Source organism: Lonchura striata, chromosome 30, assembly GCF_046129695.1.
Source record: "Lonchura striata isolate bLonStr1 chromosome 30, bLonStr1.mat, whole genome shotgun sequence".
Lineage (NCBI taxonomy): Eukaryota > Metazoa > Chordata > Aves > Passeriformes > Estrildidae > Lonchura > Lonchura striata.
In genome coordinates, this window is record NC_134632.1 from 2,009,784 (window position 1) to 2,034,823 (window position 25,040).

General features: G+C 42.0%; 1 protein-coding gene across 1 annotated transcript in view; it reads left to right on the forward strand.

Moving 5' to 3' along the window:
* Positions 1-25,040, forward strand: part of TRIM33 (tripartite motif containing 33) — a 43,300-nt gene that overhangs the window by 4,219 nt on the left and 14,041 nt on the right. The window contains exons 2-11 of the mRNA XM_031506945.2: positions 8,537-8,655; positions 10,016-10,163; positions 12,481-12,613; positions 15,605-15,721; positions 17,924-18,038; positions 18,920-19,066; positions 20,294-20,411; positions 21,709-21,956; positions 22,206-22,370; positions 23,168-23,368. Of these exons, the coding sequence (XP_031362805.1) occupies positions 8,537-8,655; positions 10,016-10,163; positions 12,481-12,613; positions 15,605-15,721; positions 17,924-18,038; positions 18,920-19,066; positions 20,294-20,411; positions 21,709-21,956; positions 22,206-22,370; positions 23,168-23,368 (1,511 nt within the window). The remainder of the gene's footprint in view (positions 1-8,536; positions 8,656-10,015; positions 10,164-12,480; positions 12,614-15,604; positions 15,722-17,923; positions 18,039-18,919; positions 19,067-20,293; positions 20,412-21,708; positions 21,957-22,205; positions 22,371-23,167; positions 23,369-25,040) is intronic.

Genomic DNA, 25,040 nt, shown 5'->3' on the forward strand with positions numbered 1-25,040 from the left:
TGAGCTGAAAACCCTCCACAGTTGGTTGTGTGTGTAAACCGAGGAACAAAACATTTACTACCCAGAGCTGTGATGTACCAGAAACTGGTTTGATGTGCTGAATCCAGCTCCTGCACCCAGTGTTGCTGTGTTGTATTAATCACACCTGAATTTTTTTGTTTTTTTTTTAATTTGCTGTGAGAGGAGGACATTAAAGTTCTGATGTGTATGAGGATGTGGCATGTCCCTTACACTGAGTTTGGTGGTAGATACTGTATTTTCAGTCAAGAAGAATGAAAATTCCTGCATCAAATAAGGTTCTTTAAGCTGTGTAAATGCAGCATCTTAAGTTTTATTAAACTGGATGTGACTAGACATCACCTGAACTCTCTTGATTCTTTACTTTTCTTCTGTGTTCATAAGTGAGGCTCATGAATATATGCTGGAGCCCCGCATGAGTCTGGAAATGCTCAGTTCATAATCTGGGCTTACTAAAAATCTTGCTATGAAACTTACATTTCTGTCTAAATTAATAGTGTATTGTAAAATATTTCCATCAGTGAACATTAAGGCATGTGTTATTTTTATAAAAATTATCTGTGGCAGCTGTAATTTTTTTTTATTATTAAATATAATATATTGTCAGTTCAGTGTGTGATAATTGCCATAGAGTCAAGGATTGTTCAAAAAACAAAAAAACTGAGTTAGGAGTGGACCTTGAAAGCAGGTAATTTTTAAAAATGTATTTTTAATCTGACAGATTTCAATCTGATTGTATCACTCCCTTGAACTGTGAGGATTTGTTTCAAGGTCTAATCACTGAGATTAGAGCAGGTTTTGATGTATGGCTGTGCAGAAACATGCTTGGACCCTTGCAGCGCTAAGAGAAATAAATATTATGCACGTGGAGTTACTACTATTGGAGTTGTCACCCAGTAAATGGGACCTGGCAGAGATTCATTCCTGAGAGGGCTGGTGCCCTGCCAAACCAGAACGGAAGCTGGAGTTACTGGATTGCACAAGTGCTTGCAAATATTTCCTGAACTGGGAAGTTTTGTTGTCATCATGATGCCTCGAGAAGGCTGAGCTAGAACAGAGACAGACAGAGTTAAAAAATAAAGTAGAGATTTATTAAAAGGCCTCGATGGATCCACCTTGGGCAGCACAAGAGCCCAGCCAGGGCTACACCCAAGATGTACCAAAATGGTCACAAAAGGGACAATGGGCCACGGGGTCTCTCACTTTTATAAGTTCTGCTCCATTTGAATATTGGAGTTCATTGTCCAATTCCAGCTTTAGCCCATCCAGTCCCATCCTTCTTGTTTTTCTCTCTTCATCCCACGTTGTTTATGGTCTTGAGCCTGAAATTTGGGTGGCTGTCCTTGGTCCCCAGCTGGAGAAGGAATTGTTTTGTCTCCCTACTCTATGAAGAGAACTCGCCATCCCCTAATAGGAAGCTCAGAACTGCACACTAAAGGAGTACAGAATGTGAAAAATAGAAAAGCTAAACCTGAGACATCAGTTGTAACAGTGTAAACATCTGAGAGGACATTAATTATCTTCCAGTCACTCAGTACTTCTGTGGGGGAATCAGTGTGGTCCTGCCCCCCAGCCCAAGGCTGTGTGTGGAACCAGATGTCTCAAATGGTGCTGCTTGCTCGACAGAAATTGGGTTTTGGGAAGTTGATTGTCAGGGGATGTTGAGATGGTTTCAGGCTGTCTCCCACGGATCAGCAGAATTTGAAGCCATTCTTTGGCACAAACGTGGTTGCAGTGGGGTGGCAGGGCCAGGTGTGCCCAGCCCCACCCCGGCCGGTCTGGTGAGGGCAGTGACAGCAGGTTCCTCCAGCCTGCTCCAGGTGTGCTGGGCTGAGCAGTGCTGGACCATCCTCCTTGGACCTGGGCAGCAGAAATCCCTTTCTTCCTGCTGGCACTGTCCTGTGGGAAGCAGAAAAACAGAAACTTCCACAGACACTGAAGGGTTTGATCTGCAGCCTTGGAAGAAGCTTGGATTGATGTAAAAATACAATCCACAGACATTAAGCAGAAAAATCATAAACTTATGTTTCTACAGATGTAAGTAAGAATATGCCTTAAGTAAGTGAGAAACTGTATTGAGAAGATGGTGAAGGGTTATAATGTAGGTCTGGGGTTGTATAGAATAAGCTAAGAAGTTAGAAGTTATAAAAGAAGTGTCTGTGTGTATGTGAGGCAGAAGCCATTGGACAAAAGCATCCACAGTGCAGCAGAAGTGAGTAAAGGTGAAAGGTTAGAAAAGCAAAATAAATCCTGTGGCCTTTTCTATTGGCTTAGAAGGTTCTGTATTACCTTGCAACAAAAATCTTGTGACTACTCTTGAGCTATGGCTGAGTGCTTGCACCTCTAAAATCTCACAGCCTCTGAGACTGATGTTTATCTGAGTAATAAATCATTTTAGCTTGAAAATAGTCCCATCCCTTCATTTTTAGCAATGCCAATGACACTGTCCATCCCTTGCAGTGCACCTCAAATCCCTCAGTGTCTGTGGAAATTTCTGTTTTTCTGCTTCTCACAAGGAGGGATGGCTGTCCTTGTCCTGCTTGTGTAGCCTGGGACATATTCCTCTCTTGTGAAGGATCTGCTCTTGGCTCCTGTTCAACATGTCCATAACACACTTCAAACATTTTATTTTATTGAGGTCAAACTTACTTATTTATCCTCTTTTTAAATTGTTTTAGTACTCCAAATGTTATGAAGCAACTAAAGAATTGATAAAGACTTTTGTGCTACACATCAGAGCTGATGTTAAAGGACTTGTGTCTTATGAAAATAGGAAACCTAGTGTGTAGGTAGAGGCGTTTAGGAACACAAATGTTTGGGGTCAGTGTTTGAATAAACTTTGAATTTATAAATTTGAACTGCTGGAAAGACTCCCTGCAATGTCCCAGTGATGGAGAGGATCCATTGGGTGCTGCTGAGGTGCAAAGGGAATTTTAGATCTTGTACATCATGTGCATGATCTGCCCTCCCCTGCTTGTGTCCATGATCTCATCAGATCCATGCCATCCTCATTCAGATCAATAACTCTCTTAATTATTCCATTACTGCTTTTTGTTCTCTGTGAGATTTCAGTGGGGTTGGGTTGGGCTGTCATGTGTTTATTTTAAATTGATTGAAGTCACCTTGGACTTGAAGCCAACAAGTGAATGTGGAGCCCTCAGTGTGATGCTTGTTATAAAAGTTCCTTATTTTGCTTTGGCTGCTGTGGTGGGTTTAGGCAGCAGATGAATTTCCTTGGCATCTTGTGCGTGTTCCTCTTTCCTTTCACCCCACCTCCCCTTCTCTCACAGGGCTGGAGGCTTCTGTAGTGTTTGTAAACAAAAACGAAAAACCAGATCAAGAGGATGGTTTGGTGGGGGAACAGGTTAATTCTTACTGGCTCAGGAAGCCTTGTTGTTGTAGAGCTGGTCTCTCAAACATCTGAGGGAATTCCAGAGGAAATGCCCAGAAGGGTGGGTAGGGAGCAAAGAAGATTCAGAAAATTCCAGGTTTTTTCTGGTGCTAAGTCAATAGGTATGAGTGGAACACACACTGATTCCTGAATATCAAGCTGGATGGGGACAGTAGCCAAAGAGTTGACATCAGTGTTTCTCTTTTGGTCCTACAGGACTGGAAATAACAGAGAAATCAGCTTTTCCCCTGCCTTCACTGTAGCTCTCAAGCATCCTTGAAATCTGGCAGTATTTTTGTATTGTTGGTATTGATATGTCAGCCTGCAGAAAGCAGGTTTTTAATACTTGTCTTATTGAAACTAATTCAAGATGAAACCTGTTGTAAAAATCACCTGTTTTGAGATGCATTCAGAGGAGCATAGTTACCCTTGGGAAGTGTTAAATATATGAAAGGTACTCACAGAATTCTGAGTTACAATTAAGAAAAATACTTGTGTTGCAGCTTTAGGTGTGAGTTGGGAGTGGTAGATTAAAAGCAGCTTCCACTTGAAATCTGAAGGTTTTTGAAGTATTCCGTAGTGATTTACTGCTGGATTATGAAGCAGGGTTTTTAGCAGCCTTTCTGTTTTTAGGAAAGCAAAATCAACTTTTCTCCTGAGTTTACTTCAGGTTTGTGCTTTCTGACATGCTTTGATGTCTGTGGTCTAGCTCAGCGTGCTTTAGCTACACCATAAGCAGTTAAAAGGATTACAGAGATGCTGCTCTCATTAGTGTTCTTAAAGTCTTTGACAAATCAGGAGATCTAATGTGCAATCTAAGGAGATGTGCCTGCAGTTGTGTAACTGACAGTGAAATCTGGGTGCTGGCATCTCCCTGCTGGGACAGAACCTTCTCCTGGGCTCTTCTGGGCTCCTTGGTGACAGGGGCAGGTCCTGGAGCCTCCAGGGAGGTTCTTGTTGTGTCCTTGGTTTCACCCTTGCTCCTGCCTTGCAGTGACCCACTGGGGTAGGAGCAGCCCTCCCCAGGACAGGGAGCATTCCTGGGATGGGCCAGAATTCCCAATTATCTCGGTGTGAGCTCTGCTCCAGCTCCCATCAATGTGCTGGCAGAGCTGCTGCCAGGTCCTGGAGGTCCTACAGATCCATCCATGAACACAATCCTGTGTTTCTCTCGGTGCTTTGTGCTGCTCCTCAGCTAGGTTGGATATTAGGGAAAAAAAATTCACTGAAAGAATAATAAAATACTGGAATTGTCTTCCTAGGGAGGTGGTGGAATCACCATCTCTGGATGTGTTTAAAAAAAGACTGGACTTGGCACTTGGTGCTATGGTCTGGTTGTGGTGTCAGGGCATAGGTTGGACTTGATGATCTTAGAGTCTCTTCCAACCTCATTATTCTGGGATTCTATGATTCCTGAAAGGCTCTGTCTGTCTCAGGAGACTCCATGGGATCTCTGGGAGCCTATTTCCTCCCTGAATCACAGATTTTGGCAGGGAGGGATGGCTCAGGGGAGGAGATGAAGCCCATCTCCCTTTGAGCAAGCTTGGCAGTGCCAGGCAAGGCTTTTCCTGCCTGCCCCACTGGAGATTGGCAACCCAAATTTCCAGCTAGGAAACGATTCCTGCTTCTGCCTTCAGTCAGCCTTAGGCAGGGTGAAAGGAAAAGCAAACTCCATTTGGGCTGAGTGCTGCGTGTAGCAGCAGATGGGGGACAGGGAATGTGTGTGATTGGAAATAGTTTTGCTGTTCTGCAGAAGAGTGGGACCAAAACCAGAATCTGATCTGAACTGCATTGTTAATTGGGAATAGGACTTAAGGGAAGGGAAAATGTGGTGCAGAGAGTTGTGGAAGAGGGATTGGGAGTGTTTGTGCTCATGGTTGTTACAGGTCTTACACACTTGAGGTGTGGAATAGAAACAAGTGGAAAAATGGGCAGTGTGGGTCCTCTAAAGTACAACTAAAGAAGCTTGGAAGCCCACTCCTGTTTTCTGCAGCTCCTGTAAAATTCCCTGTCTCACCAAACCCAACACATCTCAAGAACAGGATATGAAAAATAATCAGTACTGCAGCAGCTACACATACAAGAGCTTTCACACACGGTGAAACCTTCCCCATATGCAGAACTTTGAGATTTTCTGACAACTGAGAGACAAAATTCTTTAGGGAATACCAGCTGAAAGCCATCCAGCAGCTGATGTGTATATACTTACACAACAAAAATTCCAGATATTTGCCATTAAAACTGCTCCATCCAAACCAAAACCAAACCTAAATTGATGTTTAGTGCTGCCTTGGGTCAAACAAACAAAATATTTCAGGAAAACAACAAAACAGAGGAAGCCCAAGATCTGCAATCTCTAGACATCAGAAAGTCAAATTCCTGTGGCCTTTTAGGTCCAAAGCATGATTCTCCCTGAATTTCTTCATGCAACTGCTGCTATCCACAGGAGCACCTGTGGGTGGTGGTGAAGTTTGTAGGGTGCTGAATTGTTCTTTTTTCAGGACCTGAAGCCTATCTGTGTTCCTGCAGCTAATGCTGAGGGCAGGGTTTTGGTGACAGCGTTCTGAAAAGCACAAAGGAACTGCTGCACAAAGTGTTTCAGCCCCTCAGTGCAGGGTTTCATGTGGTGTGGTCAGAACTTCCTGAAAGAAACTTCCCTTTTCTCTGCTCTTTGCTTCAGTGCTGCTCTTGACCTCTGCAGCAACAATTTACAGCTCAAAATTAATAGGAAGGCATCTCTGAGGACATGGGAAATCTTGATGGTAATAATTAGGCTTGAGGGAGATCATAAACCAGTCTGACCTTCAGAATTTGTATGAATGTGTCTTATTCTAATTCACCTGTGATTTGAAAAATACAAATGATCTTTAAACAGTAGTTTTTACTGTGTGCTAATGCTTTTGGAGGGCAGAGTTACGGTAAAAATGTTTGTACCAAGACTAATGTGTTTGATTTGTTTAATGCAGAAAAACAACGTAGTAATTTCTGCAGTTCTGCTGGAGTATAAATAGGATGATACTTTTATATTTACTTTTAGTTTCCTATGTAAGATTTTTTTTTTTTTTTTTTTAAATTGAGACTGACAGGGAAAATTTGTTTTTCACAGAGGCGATATAAACATTTGAATCTTAGTTTGTCCTAAAATACATTGTCACTAAGCTTTTTGCAATAAACTTTGTTAGCTCACAAATTATCTCATGTTTTGACAGCTAAGAATCTTTTTTCTACGTAAATGCTATTTCAGTGTCATTTTCTCTACTTTTCCCTCCTGCCTTACAAAATTAGCCAGATGTGTATCTTTTCAGTACATTCGCTTTCTAGTACAAATGGTGCTGCTGTAATTTGTTTTTTATTAGATTAAAAGACCACTATATGAGATGTTTAGTGGCTCATATATTATTGGAAAGCTACTGTTGGAAATAAAGGGTGTTGAGATGTGAAAAAAGAGTGTAATGTGCTAAATGAGAATGGCAAGGCCTTGGAATTTGGGTTTTGATCTCTCGAGGTGTGTGCAGAACACTGGGGGCACTTTGTGAGCAGGTTTTATTTGAATATGGAGGTGCAAAACTTTGGTGTTGGTTACCCATGGCCAGAATCCAATCTGTGGGCTCTCACTTGGATCAAAAGGCTTGATTTTATTCAAACTTTCATTGGTTTGGCTGCTTTAAAACCAACACAAAAGTTGCCTTACAGGAAGGGTTTTTCATCTGTAGAATTTGACTTCCTGATGTCTAGAGATTACGGATCTTGGGCTCCCTCTGTTTCATTGTTTTCCTGAAATATTTAGTTTGTTTGACCCAAGGCAGCACTAAACATCAATTTAGGTTTGGTTTGGATGGAGCAGTTTTAATGGTAAATATGGAATTTTTGTTGTGTAAGTATATACACATCAGCTGCTGGATGGCTTTCAGCTGGTATTCCCTAAAGAATTTTGTCTCTCAGTTGTCAGAAAATCTCAAAGTTCTGCATATGGGGAAGGTTTCACCGTGTGTGAAAGCTCTTGTATGTGTAGCTGCTGCAGTACTGATTATTTTTCATATCCTGTTCTTGAGATGTGTTTGGTTTGGTGAGACAGGGAATTTTTAGTTGGATTATTGCTGCTCTGCAGTGAATCTCCTGAGTTCTGAAGCCATCAATTTTAGCACTTGAAAAAATTAATGCTACTCCACTACTAATGTAATTAATCTTGCTGAAATAAATCCTACTGTCCTAATTGAATATCCACAAAGGAGCTGAGCATCGTTTAATTACACTTCTCAAAGTTGTTTTAGTGTGTAAAAATACCCAATGGCTTGGAAAGCGTCTTGAAGATTATATTCTCAATAAATTGTATAGGAATTTGATTTAAGATCCAGTGACACTTCTGTGAAGTGTGAGCCACTACCTGAGTTATAAATAAGTTTTCAAACCTTTATGGGGGCTGTTCATAGACATCTTTAAATGTCACTTTGGTTCATGTAGTAACTCCTTTGCAGTTCTGCTGAGGATTTAAAACTAATTTAGTGATTACAAAGGATAACAAAGCAGAATGCTGGTGTTTTATTGCTTCATCTGCCTCCCTGACCTCATGGAAATAGGTTATATTAGAAATCTTCCTGGGCTACCTGGGAGAACCCTGAGACACGCTGTGGTATTTTCAGGAACATCCCTGAAGTCACCCCAGCTCTCTGGGCACAGTCCTCTTAATGCTTGTCTTGAGACAGGCTGGACTGTAGACTGTTCTAAAAAATAATATTAAAAAACAAGTTTCCTGAGTTTTGTAATCAAAAATCAATGGGGGAGAAAATTAAATACTTGCTTGGGGACAACAAGTGACTTTGCTAAAAATACAGGATTTTTGGGGAAGAAATAAGTAGGAAAAACTGAGGATGATGTAGAAATTAGAGAAATCCCCAGCTAGGTGGGGGGATCCTTGTCTGTGAGGTTTTTTTTTGGGTTTAATTTGGGAACTGTATTTTGGGGTGAAACCTGTTCTACAGCTGTAATGGCTGGTTTTTAATGACAGTGTCAGCTGTGGAATCCTTTCCGCAGGTGAGAGGAGGCGTGTGCTTTGTGTTTGGCCCTTGTGGGCACGTTGCCCTGTGGGTGCTGCTGCCCTAAAAGCCCGTGGGGTGCTGTGTTTTGCAGTGGGGGTGATCCGGTGCCCCATCTGCCGCCAGGAGTGCCGGCAGATCGACCTGGTGGACAATTACTTCGTGAAGGACACCTCGGAGAGCCCCAGCAGCTCCGACGAGAAGTCCGAGCAGGTAGGAGCATCCTGCCAGGCCAGCCTCTGCTCCCTGGGCTGCCAGCTCTCCCCAGGATCTGCTGCTGCCTTTGCCCCCACCTCTTTCTGCTCTCTGGTCCTGTCAGTGCTCCCCAGAATGATTCTGGTGGCTTTTCCCCACCCCTCCTCTGCCTTTTCCCCCATCTCTTTCTGTTATCGGTCCTGTCAGTGCTCCCCAGAATGATTCTGCTGCCTTTTCCCCACCCCTCCTCTGCCTTTTCCCCCACAGCCCTTTCTGCTCCCTGGTCCTGTCAGTGCTCCCCAGGATAATTCTGGTGCCTTTTCCCCAGCCCTGCTCTGCTCTCTGGGCCTTCCAGTGCTCCCCAGAACAATTCTGGTGGCTTTTCCCCACCCCTCCTCTGTCTTTTCCCCCATCTCTTTCTGTTCTCGGTCCTGTCAGTGCTCCCCAGAACAATACTGGTGGCTTTTTCCCACCCCTCCTCTGCCTTTCTTCCCAACCCTTTCTGCTCTCTGGTCCTGTCAGTGCTTCCCAGGATGATTCTGGTGCCTTTTCCCCAACCCTGGTCTGCTCTCCGGGCCTTCCAGTGCTTCCTGGGACAATTCTGGTGGCTTTTCCTCACCCCTCCTCTGCCTTTTCCCCCATCCCTTTCTGCTCTCTGATAGTCAGTGCTCCCCAAAACAATTCTAGTGGCTTTTTCCCCACCCCTCCTCTGCCTTTCTTCCCAACCCTTTCTGCTCACTGGTCCTGTCAGTGCTCTCCAGAACAATTCTGGTGCCTTTCCCCCCACCCCTTTCTGCTCCCTGGGGCTGCCAGCTCTCCTTAGGATGCTGCTGCTGCCTTTCCCCCACAGCCCTTTCTGCTCTCTGGTACCATCAGCTCTCTCTAGAACAATTCAGGTGCCTTTCCACCAATCCTTTCTGCTCTCTGATCCTGTCAGGATGATTCTGGTGCTTTCTCCCCAGCTGTCCTCTGCTCTCTGGTCCTGTCAGTGCTCCCCAGGATGATTCTGGTGCCTTTTCCCCAGCCCTCCTCTGCTCTCTGGGCCTTCCAATGCTCCCCAGGACAATTCTGCTGGCTTTTCACCAACCCTCTTCTAATTTCTGGTCCTGTCAGTGTTCCCCAGAACATTTCTGGTGCCTTTCCCCCAATCCTTTCTGCTCTTTGATCCTGTCAGGATGATTCTGGTGCTTTCTGTCCAATCCTACTCTTATTTCTGGGACATCAGTGTTCCCCAGGACAATTCTGGTGCTTTTTCCCCACCCCTCCTCTGCCCTCTGGGTCTGTCAGCTCTTGCTAAAAGAATTCTGATGCCTTTTCCCCCCAGCCCTTTCTGCTCTCTGGGGCTCCCCAGGACATTTCTGGTTTCTGTTCACCACAGGTGTGTACCAGCTGTGAGGACAACGCCAGCGCCGTGGGTTTCTGTGTGGAGTGTGGGGAGTGGCTGTGCAAGACCTGCATCGAGGCCCACCAGCGAGTAAAGTTTACTAAGGACCACATGATCAGGAAAAAAGAGGATGTGTCCTCAGGTGAGTGTTGGACATCACTTTGTGCTGCCTGTTCCAAGAGCCTTTTCTCTTTAGGCGTTAAAAAGATACGGGAGGATGGTGGAGGTAACAACCAGCTCTGTGTGTTTTCCCCCCAGGATTTGGGAAAAGTTCAGTCCAAAGTTACCAGTGCAAAATTAGTAGCTGTAAAAATAAAGGAAGAACTAAATTTATGACAGTGATACTTTGTGCAGTTTGATGTGCAATCCCTTTGGAAAGGATTTAGAACCATTCTTAATAATCTTTTTGTTTAGTAGAATAAGTAACTAAATGGAGGGGTTGGAATCTGGAGAGCAGTGATATATTGATAATCTTACCCATTGTCCAAGGAAATTAAATTACACATTCTGCTGTATTTTGTTATGAGAAGCAATTATAGTTCTCCCTGTAGAAATATATATATAAGTTTATAGTTACCTTCAATATATGGTTGTTTTGTATTGATATTGCTGAGTAAATGTAGAATTTGAATCTATTTTAGGTTTAATCTCTCAGTGAGCAAAATTTAATATGTGAAATGTGTGTAGGGTTTGTTCAGGTGTGCAGCCATATTAGAAGTAAATTCTCAAACTGTTGTTTGATCATATATAATTAGTAGCCTATTGAGGTCATGTGGAAAATCATCTCAGAACAGGTCCAGGCTATCTGGATTTAATCATTTACAGCCTGTTGAGGTAATGTGGAAAGTGTTCTCCAAACAGGTTGAGGGTATCTGGATTTTAGATTAGAAAATTCTATTGTAAATGGATTAAAAGTTCTGATTTACAGACTTGTAGATTCTCCACAATCTGGATGTATCTGAAAATGATCATATTGAGGCAGAGAGATTGCGACACATTGCTCTCTTCATTTAAATTAATTTGAAATTAATTAAGATCTCCATAATTGTCTTGTTGTATCCTTTCAAAGGAACAAACACTACTTCTCTTTCTAAAAATTTTTTGAGAGTTAAAAAGTTTGCTCTTGAGCTTAGTTCTTTCAGACCATGATCTTATTTAATTTGCTCTATCAAATAAACCTCATTTTGGAGAGGCTTCTCTTTATGTCTTAATGAAAATTTTAAATAAGAAATATGATCAATTTAAGATTAAATATATTAAGCCTCATAGATGAGAAACCCTTAAATTCAACCAAATTATAGGGCCCAAGAAAGAATTACTGATGTTTTTACAAGGAATGCTAAATTGGACTCTCACTGTGATATTACAGCTCAGCTTTCCCTTTGATATCTGCTGGGAAGTGACTGTTCCAAAATCAGAAAGTTTATAAAGTTTATAAAATAAACTATTATTAAACTAACTAGGTTATTAAACTAACTAGTTAGTTAACTAACTAGTTAGTTAAACTACCTTAATATTTCTGTATTTAAACTCAATATTTTTGATATTTAAAAATATCAAATATTTTATATTTAAAATATAAAATATTTTATGAAGTTTATAAAATAAACTTTTATCAGAAGTTTTATTCGTTGTGATTGTGGAGAAGGACTGGTCATTGTGTCATTGTTTTGGTTTTTTTCCTAATTATACTCAAAGATGTGCCCTGGAGACTTTAAGTTTCTCTCAGTGAGTGGCAGCTGCAGGTTCATCAGCTCTTTCTGTACAATAACTTGCATGATATAACCAGCTTCAGAAATGTTGGAGAGTGAGGAAAATGAATTTAAACCCTACCTGCTGTACCTCCCAAAGGCTGCTTTCCTTTTTGCTAAGCTCAAAATATCTTCAGAGCACTGTGCAGCACTTTTTTAGTAAACCCAGAACTATTTTTGGCCATTATTTGTTACTTGGGGGTTTAACTCTTAACACAGGCAATGTTTGCTTTGCAGTTCCCACTTCAGTTGTGTTTGACTAAATGAGGTGTTTGAAGGGATAAGCTGGAAAACCCATGGGTTAAAAAGGATTTTTAAAAAGGGTTAAAAAAGGAAAGGTTTGACCCATCCTTCAGTGTCTCAGAGGTGAAATTATATGGAATTAAATCTTTATGCTGGTGTTTGTGTGCAGTCTTACAGGGCTTTTGGGTGCTCATGAGAAAAGATGAATTCCTCCTTGTCCTTGAATGAATATTGTGAAAACAGCTGTTAACCACAGCTGTAAATCAGAGTCATAAAGGTTGGGAAAGAGCTCTGAGATCATCAAGTCCAACCCCTGACCTGATGCACACACAGTAACTTCAGTGTGAGAGCACCTCTGGAGGTGCCTTTGCAAATTCTTGATTGTTACTGGAAGTTAGTTGTTTTGCTCTTCAGACTGTCTAAGTTTTATTTTAAAATGCAAAAATGGTTTATTTTTAAAAACAGAGGCCGTGGGAGCATCTGGTCAACGTCCTGTTTTCTGCCCTGTCCACAAACAAGAGCAGTTAAAACTTTTCTGTGAAACCTGTGACAGGCTGACGTGCAGAGACTGTCAGTTACTGGAACACAAAGAACACAGGTACAGCTATTCCCATCTCTTATCTCCTGTGCTGTGCTGTCTCAGAGGATGAAGTGGCATTGATGTGAGCTGCTTGTGTTGCAAATCCTGCTGCATTTACTCCTGAACTGATGGACTGAACCCATCCCTTGCAAAGGAGAAGCTGTGTGGAGTGATGGAAACTTGGTCAGTCGAGCTTTGTCAAAGTCTCTTAAAATCAGATTTGAACCAAGCTGGGCTGAGGAGGTTTGGTGTGATTCAGGTGTTAATTTGCCTGGCAGTTCCCAGTGCTATCACTGTGGTCAGGACTTGAATGGAAATTCCTGCAGCCCTGAACACCTGGTGCTGTAAAAGCAGCAAAAGTGATAGAGTGAGTCATGGGTGATGTAATTTTCTGAAAGGGCATTTTTGATTGTGCAACAGTCTTTAGGGGAATTTTGTAAAGCAAAGTATAAATTTTGCCTCTTACATTAGTATATTCTTCTTGTGCAGTAGGGAAAAATGCCTTGGGTTTAGTTGGTTAAAAGTTGCCTCATTCCAGGTGAAATGCTGGGTTTGCCTCTGCTAGAAAAAGAGTTGGAACCCCTTTAAGACACATTCCAGCTTGCTGCTCTTTAGCAGCTCTGTTGTGTAGTTTGAATGTCTGAACAAGCATTTTTCAGTGTTACAATAGAGAAACTGGGGGTAATACATATTAATCAACCACTGCACCACTGCTTTTCCTTAACTCTTCTCTGGAAAGATATAATACTGAATTTAGTGTTCTGTTTTTTCTTTTTTTTTTTTTTTAGAAGAACTATTCTGTTTTTCTCAGAGTAGTGATTATTCTCAGACTGCTACAACAGCCTGTGGAGAACTTTTACATTTGAAATAATTATTATTATTAAAAATTAGCACCCTCAAATATTCCAGTTCTGTTCTTCCATAGGCATAAATATCCTGGATGACTCCCTTGTCACAAAGGGTGTTCTCCTGGGATATATTCACTAATTTGGTTTAGTTGGTTTCTTTGCATCTGTTGTGTGCATTTTGGTAATGGATTAACAGATGGATCTTGTCCCACTTACCTGTGCTCTTCCAGAAGGAGAATTCATTGTTATTAATGTGCTTTTTTTTGCAGAATATTCTTTCCATATGGTTCTGTGTGCAGGTGTGAATTACAGATGATTAAAGCACTGCTTTGCCTGCTTGAAGTACAGCTGAGATTTTGTGGAGAATCAACCCAAGTGGAAAAAGAATTGATTTTAATCCCCTGCTTTCTGCTTTCCTGAAATCCGCATAGTTTACCCCAAAGGAGGGTGAATTCAATTTCAGTGCTTCTATGGTCCAGTGTTCAGAGTTTTAATCATAGAATTCCAGAGCAGTTTGGGGTTGGAAGGGAACTTAAAGATGATCCAGTTCCACCCCTGTCAGGGGCAGGGGTTGCTGGGGATTCTGTAGAAAACTGACAGTTTTTTTAGCAGATTGCTGCTGTGAGGTTCCTCTAATTGAGGCAGTTTCCAGTCCACACACTTGGGAAGCTGGAAGTGCAATACTGAAAAAAGAAAAGTATTTTGGCTGTAGCAAGAGCTACAGCAGAATTTTAGCAGTACTGAATGTAGATCTTTCACTTCTCCTTCAAGTGGAAATACAATTTCAAATTTAATGAAAATAATTTCAGCAATTCAGCAGCTCCCAAACATTACAAATTTTGCCGTCTTTGGGCTTTAGGAATGCTACTTTTTTGTATTATAGTATCTAAAATCTCGTGCTGCTGTCTGTCTGCAAGAACTTTAGTCTGTTCTTAGAAAAAGGAAAATTCCAACACTGAGATTGAAGAATCTGAACTCTTGGAGTTCAGATTTGTGTGTTGCTGGTACAAATTGAATTAACAGGAGTTGTTTTTGTTGTCAATGATGTTCTTTGTCTGAGTCCCTGTTATCATGGTTGTGAGTCATTTAAATAAAAAAAAATGTCTTGCTGTTTGATGACAATCCAGACAGTCTTTTCCTGTTGGATTGTAATTTTCTGCATTGTGACAGAAAACAACAGTAATTTCTTCTTCATTTTCTTTGGAAGATGGTGCAAGTTGTTTCTAATGGACCTTACAGAAATGCTTCATTAATTGCAGCAATTTTCTGCCAAATTGAATATTGGGAAAACATTGCCAAGGTGTTCTGGGACCTTAAGTTTTCCCTGTTGTTAACAAATTACATTTCAGAAGCATGAAGTTTATTTATTGCCAAGACAAGACTTAGCCAGTGACTGTTAGAAATTCTGGATTTTGAGCAGTTGATCAGAAAACCTGGAAATTCATGGCACTGCTTTAATTTCCCTTGGCATTTTCAGCAAAGGCATAGTGTTTCTGTGGCATTCTTTATTCCAGTATTTTAGGAAAAGGCACCTAATCCTGTTATTTTCCCTCAGTGTTGGTACTTACCCTATATTCAGATGAAGTAATGGAAAGTACCTTTGATAGCAGCTGTTTAACTGAAGAGCTTGGAAGGGAAAATTCTTCACTTGGAAGCAGCAGAGCTGAGAAAAACTTAAAGTTTTTTAATAGGGAAATTTTCTTCAGATTAAAGTAATGCAGTCAAACATGAGCAGCATCATCTCAGGTGAAAAACAGGGGAATTTGGGGTAGTTTAGGGGTTGTTTTTTGGTATCCTTTAATGCGTGTTTAAGCTGTTGGTGCATTTTCCTCCTCAAGCTCTGAGGTTTCTGTCCCATAGCCTGCTGTCCTGGGAAATGAGGCAGTGCACCCCTGTGGGGTTGGAATTGATAATTTCCCACAGAGGTTCAGTCTCCTGGCCAGTATCAGGACTTTATCAGCACTTACACATTTTGTATACTAGTCAGAGTACTCAGAGTCTGATTTTTTTTTCCTCGGTGTTTTTTCTCAGTGTTTTTTTGTTTTTTTTTTTCCTCTGTCATATTTTTTCAAAATGTCATGGCTTTGCAGCTGAACGGGGAGCCCTGAGTTCCAGCCCACTGCCCCTGGGTAATCAGTGTCTTTTCTTGCTTGTTGAAAAGGTACCAATTCCTGGAAGAAGCTTTTCAGAACCAGAAGGGTGCAATTGAGAACCTGTTGGCCAAACTTCTTGAGAAGAAGAATTATGTAAATTTTGCAGCTGCCCAAGTTCAAAATAGGTGAGTTCTCCAAGATGATCAGCTATTACATTGCCTTTTTAGTGAGTCACAGTAAGATGAGTGGTGGCACTAGAATAACACACTGGAGTTAATTCTGTGTCTTAATTACTTTTCATGATGTTTATTTTCCCCTACAAGACTGCATCTCTTGGGAGTTCTTACAAGAAATAAATGTTAAAGATTATATCTTTTGCGACAGCTTTGAATAGAACCAAAGGTGTGCCACGTTCATTACACTTTGGGGGTGGGTGAGAAGAAAACAAATAAAAAAGGCAAGAAAACCCATCCTATAATTTCTTCTAGGTTAGCTCTAGGCAACAGAATGGTTGAAATATTAAAATATTTTTATGTTTCATAGTAAGGCCTCTGATAACTGTGTAACAAAAACTTAGTGTAAATTTGAATAGGAAATTGTGGTTGGCTCTGGGGTTTTGATTGTTTTTTTTTTTAAGTAGCTTCACTTAAGATTTCCAGGGTTATCTGAAATTCAACGTCACGTTAAATAGCAATTGTAGAGGCAGAGGGAGCTGGTGATCTCTGCTGGCTCTGCTCCCCATGGGTGACGTGGTCGTGCTGCAGCTCAGGGAATTCCACCCTGGTTCTCAGTGGTTTTGTGAGCCTTCTGCAGCTTTTAGGTCATTTGCAAAATGACACATCAGCTGGGGGTGGAAAGTACGAGGGCAGGAGGAGGATGTGCACCGCAGAGAGAAAGAGAAGTTCTGATGCAAATTTTTAACTCCTTGTGATGCCATCTATATTTTAAAAAAAAAAGCACTGTAAGGGAGGAAGAACATACAACATGACAGGCAAATGTGTGACGAGGGAAGCAATGAAAATTGGTTTTTATGTGCTGATTTTCTATGGAAGTCTTTGAAAGGTCCCAAAAAATACCACCATCGTGAAGCATGGAAATGTTACACACTTGAAGAGACAGTCATGTAGGCAGTAATGAAACTGAAAGCTCAAGAAATGTCACAAAACATTCTCTCACAAGAATTCCAGGCCAGGAATGGGTGATGGAATTAACACATTGTAATGGTGGGGTTTTTTGCTCGAGAGTTTCTGGCTTCAGTGAATTCAGTGAATTTCTGCAGCTGGGATTGAGTTGTGGCAAGATCTCAATTTTCTGCTGAGCCAAAAATGACAATTCATTCCACTGCTTTGCTGGGTGTGTAGGACACAAAATCCATCAACCTAAAAACTTCATGGAGTAGGAAAAATAAAGGTATTGCAATTTTGTTGTCAGTGTTGGCAGGTGGTACAAAATCAGCATCATCTGTGATGGTGGAGCAGTGAAGCGTTGAAGGAACAGCTCTGCTGGAATAATTGTTGGGTACCAGAGCCAAGGGTGGATGCCATGGACTTAATAAAGGGTTGGTTGGGTGTTTTTTGGAGCAGGAGACCAGGTTGTGCTGTCATGAAAAACCTCGTGTGCCCCAGGTGCCTTAAAGGGCTTTGACCCCAGCAGTGCTCATCATCAGAGTGAGTGTGGGTCCTGTGGCTGAGTGACATCACATCCTTGATCTGGCAGCAAAAAAACTCTTCAAAAAAGGACAATTCAAGCCTTCACATTGGCTCGTGGCAAAGAATTCTGCTGCAATGTGTTCTTGTTAGATTAAGGCAGTGTAGGATCAAATAAATCCAGAATTTCCATGAGTTTAAGAAATGCTGTGTTTTAAATTCTGTGGCCAGAGCTCAAGATGATTTGCTTGAATCTGAAGAAGTTGGATATGCACTAAAACTGAGGAAAAATGGCTGTGATTAAGAGGGTATAAAAATCTGACAGCCAGTAGTATTAAAGCACAAGCGAATAATCTAAACTAATATCAGGCACATCATTAGTGAAATGTTTATCCCTTTATTTCGTGTTAATTACAGATCTGTAATAACTTCTTTGTTACAAGGGAGGAATTAATTTGAAATTCAGGGTTGATTTCTTTTCTGGTTAATATAAATTATCTTAAAAGTTTAAAGCATCAGATATAAATTTTTTATAGTGAGTGACACAATTTGGATATAAATTTATAAATGTCCCTAGACACATATGGTTGTGGCTGGTTATTTCTCTAAATTTATCTTTATAAAGTGTGTAAACTACAAGTACTTTCATATTATTTGAAGTAAAACAAGTTGTAAATTTGTATTTGGCAGTGAAGTGTAAAGTGACTGACAATCCATTGCTTTTTTAAATTGTTTTTTTAGGATAAAAGAAGTACATGAAACCAACAAACGAGTAGAGCAGGAAATCAAAGTGGCTATATTCACCCTCATCAATGAAATCAATAAAAAGGGAAAATCTCTCCTACAACACCTTGAGGTACACTTGAAATAAAAAGCCATGGTGGTATTGAGTTTCCAGTCCCCTGTTGAGGGGAAACATTTGAAAATGGTTTGTTTGGTGTGACTGCAGGTGTTGCAGTACTGAAACTGCCTCTGAGGGACATGCTGGAGTTAAATCTCTTTTTTTATCCTCTCATCAGAGCCTGTGGCTCCTTCAGTTTTGTGTCTGTGCCTTGTATTCAAAATTGGGCTCATTGTAAAGGAGTGGCCTGAAAATCTCCTTTTCATGTTCTCTTTGCTGTATTTCTGTATTATAACATAATGCTAAGGTGTGTATCATTTAATAATTTCCTCAAAAAGCTTTTTAATGTTCATGTAAGAACAGTAAGAGCAGTCTCTTGTATTTGTACATGAAGGTGTAATGCTGTATTTAAAGTTGCATTATAGTATTATGCAACTTTAGATACCATGAGTTCAAGCATTCTTTCCGGATGGCATGTTCTGAATAATTGCATTGTGACTTCCATTAAAATCCATGAAAATTTTATCTGAATAGAGGAAATCCCTTGTAATAAGTTGGTTCAGTGCATATGGCCAACCTGCCATGAAAAATTTATAATCTGATGAATCACAATAGATTTTTTTGTGGTTAAGGAACAATTATTTGGCAAGGAAATCAAATATTCTTGGAAGAATGGAGTAACTCGACCATTAGTAAAAGAAACAATGCAAAATTACATGAATTTTGGCTTTTCTTGTTTACCTAGCATTTATTAAAGTTTCTTTGGGACGTTTTCCTTTTGATCCAAAACCTGCCAGCAGTTTGCGTTTTCCTCCTACCTCTGAAAGCCCCATTGTCATAAATCACTTTGCAATTTGCAATGACTTCATTGTGACAGAGTGTCCTTTTCTTTGCAGAACGTGACAAAGGAGAGACAGATGAAGCTGATCCAGCAGCAGAACGACATCACTGGTCTGTCACGACAAGTGAAGCATGTGATGAACTTCACTAATTGGGCCATCGCCAGCGGCAGCAGCACTGCCCTGCTCTACAGCAAGCGCCTGGTGAGGGGCACCTGGGGCTGGGGCAGTGCTGAGCTGCAAGGGACTCCCCCACAGGGATCATCCAGTGCAGCTCCTGCCCTGCCAGACACCCCAAAATCCCAGCCTGGGCATCCCTGGCAGCGCTGGCCAAACGCTCCTGGAGCTTGGGCAGCCTGGGCACCGCCCAGGGCCCTCTGGGGGAAGAGCTTTGCCCTGATACCCGACCTCAACTCCCCTGGCACAGCTCCAGCCCTTCCCTCAGGTCCTGTCCCAGCTCACAGAGTCTCTCTGCTGCTCCTGAGGAAGAAGCTGCAGCCCCCAGTGAGGCTCCCAAAACACAGCACCACGTGAAGCAGAGAAATGTTACACACTTGAAGAGACAGTCACATAGGCAATAATTAAACTGAGAGCTCAAGAAATATCACAAAACATTCTGTGATAGGAATTCCAGACCAGGAATTCCTCAGCCCCCTCTTCTCCAGCAGAACAAAGTGCCCTCAGCCACTCCTCATGTGGCTGCACAGACCTGGCTGTGCAATTCTGTCCCAATTGTTGTGTCAGAGAGGGCAAAATTCCAATATACCTGGAGTGAGATAAGACACAGAGTCAAGTGTTGGTAACCACAAGGGTAATTCACTTTTACTGACATGAATACCCCCAGTTCTGCATGTGCAGGCTGTTTACCTGTAAGCCCCAGGTGTGTGCTCACCACTGCTGCTGTAGACCATCACTCTGCCACCAACTTTGCCAGTCTGGGAACACGTCCTGAGCCACAAACACAGAAGGACAGGGGAAGCAAACGTATCCAGAGTAAGATACAAATGAGGTCAAATGTTGGTAGTCCAAAGGATACACCCAGTTCTGCCATGTGGGTCCATCATGGCACCGTTACCTTCAAGTTCAGATCTTGTAACAGAGCCAAGCAATTGTGCAGCAATTCACCTCTTACCATAAGGCTTTAGGGAGTGTTAGGGGAGAAGGAATGGGGTCAGCTCTGTGAAGGCACCTCAGTGTTTCCCTGGAGTCATTGCAGTAATGTGGTGTAACAGTGCTGCTCTGCAGTCCTCAGAGTAAAGTTGCACAATGTGGGATTTTCCTGACAAATGGAGAATTTCCCAAGGCTATGAACCAAACTTGCTGCTGCCAGTCCTTGTTGGTGTTCCATGGCCTAAACTCTCGGGGTAGACACACACTTGTCTCTCTGTCTTTATTTCTCTGTCAGCAGCAGAGTGTTTTTGTTTCTCTCAGATAACGTTCCAGCTGAGGCACATCCTGAAGGCACGCTGCGATCCCGTCCCCGCTGCCAACGGGGCCATCCGCTTCCACTGTGACCCCACCTTCTGGGCTAAGAACGTTGTCAATTTGGGTGAGAAAACTCTATTTGTTTCATCTGTGATGCTGGAAAAACTCTGTTCAGTTGGGGGTGTTCATCCAGCAGGACTGAGTGCAGTGCAATACATCTCTTAATGCAGGAGACAAAAACTCTCTTGACCATAAACTCTCATAACCCATCCAGCCCTGATTATCCTCCTTATCTTCTCTGTTCTTTCTGTTAGCAGAGCTTTCTCAAAATGGATACTGTTTTCCAAGATACAATGGATATTGTATTGGGACTGGTTCGAGGAATGGCCCTAATCAGAATCACAGAGTGGTTTGGGTTGAAAAGGACCTTAAAAGTCATCTCATCTCCCCTGCCATGGCAGGGACCACCTTCCACTGTCCCAGGTTGCTCCAAGCCCTGTCCAGCCTTGCCTTGGACACTTCCAGGGCTGTGGCATTCACAGCTTCTCTGGATTGGACACTGCACCTGTACCATTTCCAGTATATTAAATATAATCACTTTGAGTTTGCAAAGTACAGGTTTGGAATGAGAGAAGAGGGCAGAGCACATTGAGACAGAGATACCTGTTAGCACCTGCTTGTGATAAAAATCTCATAGAAAATCTGATAAAAATAGCAGCTTTTCTGTATACTCCTTGCTCTGAGTCCACCATGCAGGTTGGGGTGTTCCTGTCTTCAGTCAAGAGTATTTATTCTCTGTGGGAGACAGGAAGCAGAAAGGAAACTGCCAACCTGAATAAAAAGGGATGTACAGATTCAACTGAATACACATTCACAGTCAAAAATCAACATTTTGCCTTTATATATAAAAATAGGAAAGGAGTTATCTGGAGAGGCAACATGGTCCATGACATTGGAGTAAGACAGGACTTGCTTGTAGCAGTGTTTTGTGTTGTGTTTGTAGAACCTGTTCAAAGTCACTCAGTGGTGGGACACACAGATATCTCTTTCCAGGCTTTGCTTCTTTAGACACAGAAACTTTATGCTCAACGTGTTTGTTTTCTGTTTTATTTCTCATTTTGTCCATTTCTTGTGAATGCAGAGAAGTAATTTCTGTCTGTTGTGGCTTTTAGGCTGTGCAGTTCCAGTTCTTTAACTTTTTCCTCACAGATCATGTTTTTAATTTTGCACTTAGTTCTTGTAGTCTTAGTTCTCTTTTTGCTTTTATTGTGTATGAAGACATAAAGAGCGCTTAAATTTTAATGTTTCAAGCGTAAATTGCTCTGAGAAAACTGCATTAGAAGCATCTGAATATTCCACATATGTCAACCTTTGGAGGGTGATGAGATCTAACTGTTGATTGCTTCTTTGGGTTTTTATAGGTAACCTGGTCATTGAAAATAAACCAACCCCTAGTTACACTCCCAATGTAGTGGTTGGGCAGACTCCACCAGGAACAAACCACGTCAGCAAAACTCCAGGACAAATCAATCTGGCCCAGCTTCGACTGCAGCACATGCAGCAGCAAGTGTATGCCCAAAAGCACCAGCAGCTGCAGCAGATGAGGATGGCCCAGCCATCCTCTGCATCCGTGCCCAGGCAGAGCAGCCCCCAAGTCCTGCAGCAGCAGGTGAGTCCTTTATGTGTTCTTATTTCACCTTCTTTCACTTTATTTCACCATAACACTGAGCTTTAAAATTGCCCTGTCAGATCTAAATTTACAAAGCAATTTATAAACTAAAATCTTCTGAGATTTGAGATACTTTAATGTGACAGCTCTTGGCTTTGCTTGATGTTATGTTGCTACTACTGTGGAAAGAGATGGGCTTCTTTTCTCTGTGTTAAAAGCACAAATTTTAAAAAACCCAAACCCTTGCAGCCTCCCAGGTTGATCAGCATGCAGACCATGCAGAGGGGTAACATGAACTGTGGGGCTTTCCAAGCACATCAGATGAGAATGGCTCAGAATGCTGCTCGTATACCAGGAATCCCACGCCACAATGGACCTCAATACTCCATGATGCAACCTCACCTTCAAAGACAAGTATATCCTGTGTACACGCTTCATTTGTGCCATTGTGCCAGCCTTTCATTCCAGTAGATGGTACCTCCAGCTGTAAATGTGTTTATCTGTCCCTCTGTAGCTCACAGCTACACACATTTATATGCTTCTTTTCCATGTTGCATTACTGTGCTGTCACAGTTTTGCTGAACGTAAGGAAATTCAAACCTTAGGGGTGGACATGAAATGAAATGAAATGTTTGTGTTGCAGTTTAGTTCTGGGAAGCAAAATGTTTCATTTTGCACTTTTCAGTGGCGTTCAGCTGAAAAGAACAAAAAATCAGAGGTTTATTAGAGAATAGTGAGGAGTAGTGAAGTTCAAAGTGATGTAATTGAGGGGTTTTGATTAAATTAGCTGCTGAAGTGTTTTTAAATTCACACCTGAAGCATTGATGCAGAGCTCTGCATGCCATTAAGAATAAAAATCCTTGACAATGCATGTTAATGTGACTGAAATATCAAAAGTGTCTTTATATTACTTGAAACAGTTAAAAAAAGAATTAGACATGTACACTCTAAAGCTATCTTTGGAGGATGTAGTCGCTTTAAGAAAACACCACTATATATGAAATAACTTGGTGGGAGAAGTGCTGTGTGTTTAGAATGGAGCCACGGGAAGTATTTTTTCCTTTCCAAGTGAAGAAGAGTGGCAGTTGCTCTGCCCTCAGTGCTGGCAGGTGCTGTGCTGGCTGTGCTTGGGTTGGGGTCTCTGGCAGGGCAGCGCCGCGGCGGGCGCCGCGCTGGCCCCGGGACCCAGCGCCGTGTCTGTGTCTCCCCAGCACTCCAACCCCGGCCACGCCGGGCCCTTCCCGGTGGTCTCCGTGCACAACACCACCATCAACCCCACCAGCCCCACCACGGCCACCATGGCCAGCGCCAACCGTGGCCCCACCAGCCCGTCCGTGTCGGCCATCGAGCTCATCCCGTCCGTCACCAACCCGGAGAACCTGCCCTCCCTGCCAGACATCCCCCCCATCCAGGTCAGTGCTGCTCCCTGCTCTCTGCTTCTCTGGTTGGGTACCAGGATTAGACCATGGAATGGTGTACTTAGCATTTAAAGTTGTAAAATTAAAATCTTCAGCCCCTCTCTTAGGCGTGAATGTGGTTTATCCGTGTAGGGCTGACCCGCTCCACCTGGTAACCTTCAGATTAATCAATATTTAATGTGTCCTCTAGTGCTGCAGTGCTGCTCCCTTCTCTCTGCTTCTCTTGTTGGGTACCAGGACTTGGCCATGGAATGGTGTACTTAGCATTTAAAGTTGTAGAATTAAAATCTTCAGCCCCTCTCTTAGGTGTGAATGTGGTTTATGCATGTAGGGTTGACCTGCTCCACGTGATAACCTTTAGATTAATCAATATTTAATGTATCCTCTAGTGCTGCTCCCTTCTCTGCTTTTGTGGTTGGGTACCAGGACTTGGCCATGGAGTAGTGTAATTAGCATTTAAAGTTGTAGAATTGAAATTTTCAGACCCTCTCTTAGGTGTGCAGGTGGTTTATCCGTGTAGGGCTGACCTGCTCCACTTGGTAACCTTCAGATTAGTAAATATTTAATGTAGTCTTGCAGTGCTGCTCCCTTCTCTCTGCTTCTCTGGTTGGGTACCAGGATTAGACCATGGAATGGTGAAATTGGCATTTAAAGTTGTAGAATTAAAATCTTCAGCCCCTCTCTTAGGTGTACAGGTGGTTTATCTGTGTAGGGCTGGCCTGCTCCACATGGTAAATTTTAGATTAATCAATATTTAATGTGTTCTCTAGTGCTGTAGTGCTGCTCCCTTCTCTGTTTTTTGTGGTTGGGCACCAGGACTTGGCCAGGGAATGGTGTAATTGCCAGATTGGTTCGTGTCTCACAAACGGGGTGGGACCCTGACTGGTTGCAGACTGAGGATTTATTGTCTGTATCATACAAGCAAAAAGCAACAGACATAGGGAAACAGCATCATCCATGCAAATCCAGATCAAAGACAGGATGGCAGCTTCTCCAAAGCCTTTTTCTACATATTATTTGAACAAATAGCATAAAAGAAAAGGTGCAAAGTCATTATACTCTAACCAATATGAGAAGGACCCACGTGGGTTTAACATTAAAAGGATTTCTGTGAACCTCAAACAATACACAATAATTCATTATTTAAGATTGAAAGTTCTTCTGTATTTTAAAGCATATATCTAGGACTTTTCACATCTTGAACTATCAATAAGTTCTTGTTCTTTCTTGCTTCTTATGACAGATATAAATATATTCATTTGGTTCTTAACTTCTTAGCTTCCCATGAGAAGGTTTTGAAATTTTCCAGCCTTTCTCAGATTTATGTCTACTTTCTGAGGCCTTTTTGCACTTTCTAGAGTCTTTTACCTTTTTATATTCCTACAGTAATTGGCATTTAAAGTTGTAGAATTAAAATCTTCAGCCCCTCTCTTAGGCATCCATGTGGTTTATCCATGCAGGGTTGACCTGCTCCACGTGGTGACCTTTAGATTAATCAATATTTAATGTAGTCCTGCTGCTCCCCTCAGCTGCTCTGCTTTTGTAGTTAGATACCAGGACTTGGCCATGGAGTGGTGTAATTAGCATTTAAAGTTGTAGAGTTAAAACTCATTTCACCTCTAAAATATTGCAAAAAAGTTGTTCAAACCCTGGGAGTAAAATGGGA